The sequence below is a fragment of the Pseudoliparis swirei genome, chromosome 8 (assembly GCF_029220125.1).
Source record: "Pseudoliparis swirei isolate HS2019 ecotype Mariana Trench chromosome 8, NWPU_hadal_v1, whole genome shotgun sequence".
NCBI lineage: Eukaryota > Metazoa > Chordata > Actinopteri > Perciformes > Liparidae > Pseudoliparis > Pseudoliparis swirei.
In genome coordinates this window covers 8,237,737-8,239,834 of record NC_079395.1, presented here as the reverse complement: position 1 = coordinate 8,239,834, position 2,098 = coordinate 8,237,737, and the positions used below count along the sequence as shown (strand labels likewise).

The window sequence follows — 2,098 nt, the reverse complement described above, 5'->3', positions numbered from 1 at the left end:
AATCAGTTCCACAGGACACTATTCCATCATGTTATCGTTTACATCGCTGCATATGGTTTGTGTGACAACACCCGACGACCTCCGAGGAGCTGCGCCCAGCAGCCCTGCTCTGATCTGACGTAGTGGAACAACATTTAATCAGAGTTTACGTCCCTGTTCTGGTTCGTTTTATTATTTTGCAGATCTTAAGCCTCTCTCCGTCGTTATTTCCACTGACTTTACACACCTGATCCCCATGACCTGAATCCAGCCAAGAGGCTGGTGACATGTCGCAGCACTTACCCTCGTGCCCGCTCACGGCCACGCGCCAAACGAGATCAACTGACCAGTAATCGGCCCCCAAATGTAGACCAGAGCGACTTGTCCTGAACCCTGCTATGGATTAACAAACACTTAGACATGACACAGCAGTTACTTGTTGTTTATTTGTAACCCAGCTTTTACATGACATCATAAAACAATAAATAATAATATTAAAACTGAGTACTGGTCAAATTTGTTGAGTGATAGTATCTTAATACAATCAGGCAACAGATATGGCTCGCAGCATGACTACCACTGGTGCCAACGTCCCATTACGACTCTTTTAGATGCACACCCGCACGCACACACACACACACACACACACTCACAGTCACACGCTCACACAAATGCACACACAGTAGTCCCTCACGTGGGCTTGAGGTAGTTATAGAGGGCACTGAGTCCTCCTTGCAGCACCTCCTGGATCGGCTTCAGGAGGGGGTTGTGGATAATGTGAAGCCCTTTATCCATTGGGTGGCAGGCCAACCTCCCGAGCCTGCTCAGTAGGTACAGTTCCATCGGCACACTTTGCAGGTCATTGAAGTCAACATTGAGAAGTTCTAAAGACACCAGGAAGCACAGCGTCTTCGGTAATGTGTGGATACTGTTACCCTCCACGATGAGGATCTTCAGGTTAACCAAGTCCTGGATCTGGTCCGCAATGGTCTCCAGGCGGTTGCAAGCCAGTTGAAGAAACACCAGGCCCTTCATGCAGTAGACGCAGGTGGGGATGTGCGCAATGCGGTTGTGGCTGAGGTTGAGTTTGGTCAGGTTGTGCAGGGCTGCCATGCTGCCGGGGAGGCCTGTGATCTGGTTATTGGCCAGACTGAGCACCTCCAGGCAGGTACAGGAGCCCAGCTCCTCGGGGACCTCGCTCAGGCGGTTCCGACAGGCGAAAAGCACACGCAGCTTCTTCAGGAGGCCGATCTCGGCCGGGAGGCTGGACAGGTTGTTCCCCCACAAGTTGAGGACCACCAGATTGTCCAGAGCGCCCAGGGCAGGGGGGAGAGAGCACAGGCAGTTCATGGACAAGTTTAGCTTCTGCACTTCCCGGAGCTCCCACAGCTCAGAAGGGGTGACATCGAGGCCCCGCATGGCCAGGCTGAGGGTGCTGTAGCCAAAGTGCACCGTGGCGTGTCTGCGGATCCTCTCGGCGGCCGAGGACAGGCTGGGCTGCTCGCCTTTCCCAGAGGCCTTCCTGCTTTGACGAACACTCACCTCATTGTTGGAGAAACTGCGAGATTGCTTCCCACCCATCGTCCCCGCAGTGCTGTTGATTTTGTCGCCAATAACACAATGTCAGCGCGCGATGAGCTGAAGCACCAACAAGAAGAGGATCGCTGAGGATAATGGCTGCCGATCGATCCCTGAAGTTCTTGAAACGGCCACGCGGAGCATGATCAGTTGTACAGGTTGTTGTCGAACTGCTGATGTTTGGCAGCAGTTTCACTGAGTCCCGGCCGAGTCTTCCTCCCCGAGTTGAGTTGCATGCGGCTGTAATTGAGCACTATGGTGGGATCGTGGTCTCCTCTCCCAGACCAACTGCCTGTCTTACTGGATTTCATACCCCAGCTGGTGCTGTCACTTTGCATGTCCACAGATAGCACCCTGCTCCCCTCCCACTACTGCAGGGCCAGAGCCGGGGATAGGATGCCGCGTGAGTTCAATCGGATGACGTCACTGCCATGATCACATAGCGTAACACACGGAAATACATTGGCGCTCACGTGGTACACATTATTCTGTTTACTACACCTGCTATCTCCTCTATGTGTATTACATTTTGCACTTAAAA

At 52.7% G+C, this 2,098-nt stretch overlaps 1 protein-coding gene across 1 annotated transcript; it reads right to left on the bottom strand.

Moving 5' to 3' along the window:
* Positions 1–405: 405 nt before the first annotated feature.
* On the bottom strand, positions 406–1,879 carry LOC130198312 (leucine-rich repeat-containing protein 30-like). Its single transcript, XM_056421453.1, has one exon. The coding sequence runs from the start codon at positions 1,558–1,560 to the stop codon at positions 670–672; it is 891 nt and encodes a 296-aa protein (XP_056277428.1). The 5' UTR covers positions 1,561–1,879; the 3' UTR covers positions 406–669.
* Positions 1,880–2,098: the final 219 nt, after the last annotated feature.

What these genes read in the sequence shown, in the direction of transcription:
- LOC130198312 (XM_056421453.1), bottom strand. Translation starts at nt 1,560, where the DNA reads ATGGGTGGGAAGCAATCTCGCAGTTTCTCCAACAATGAGGTGAGTGTT.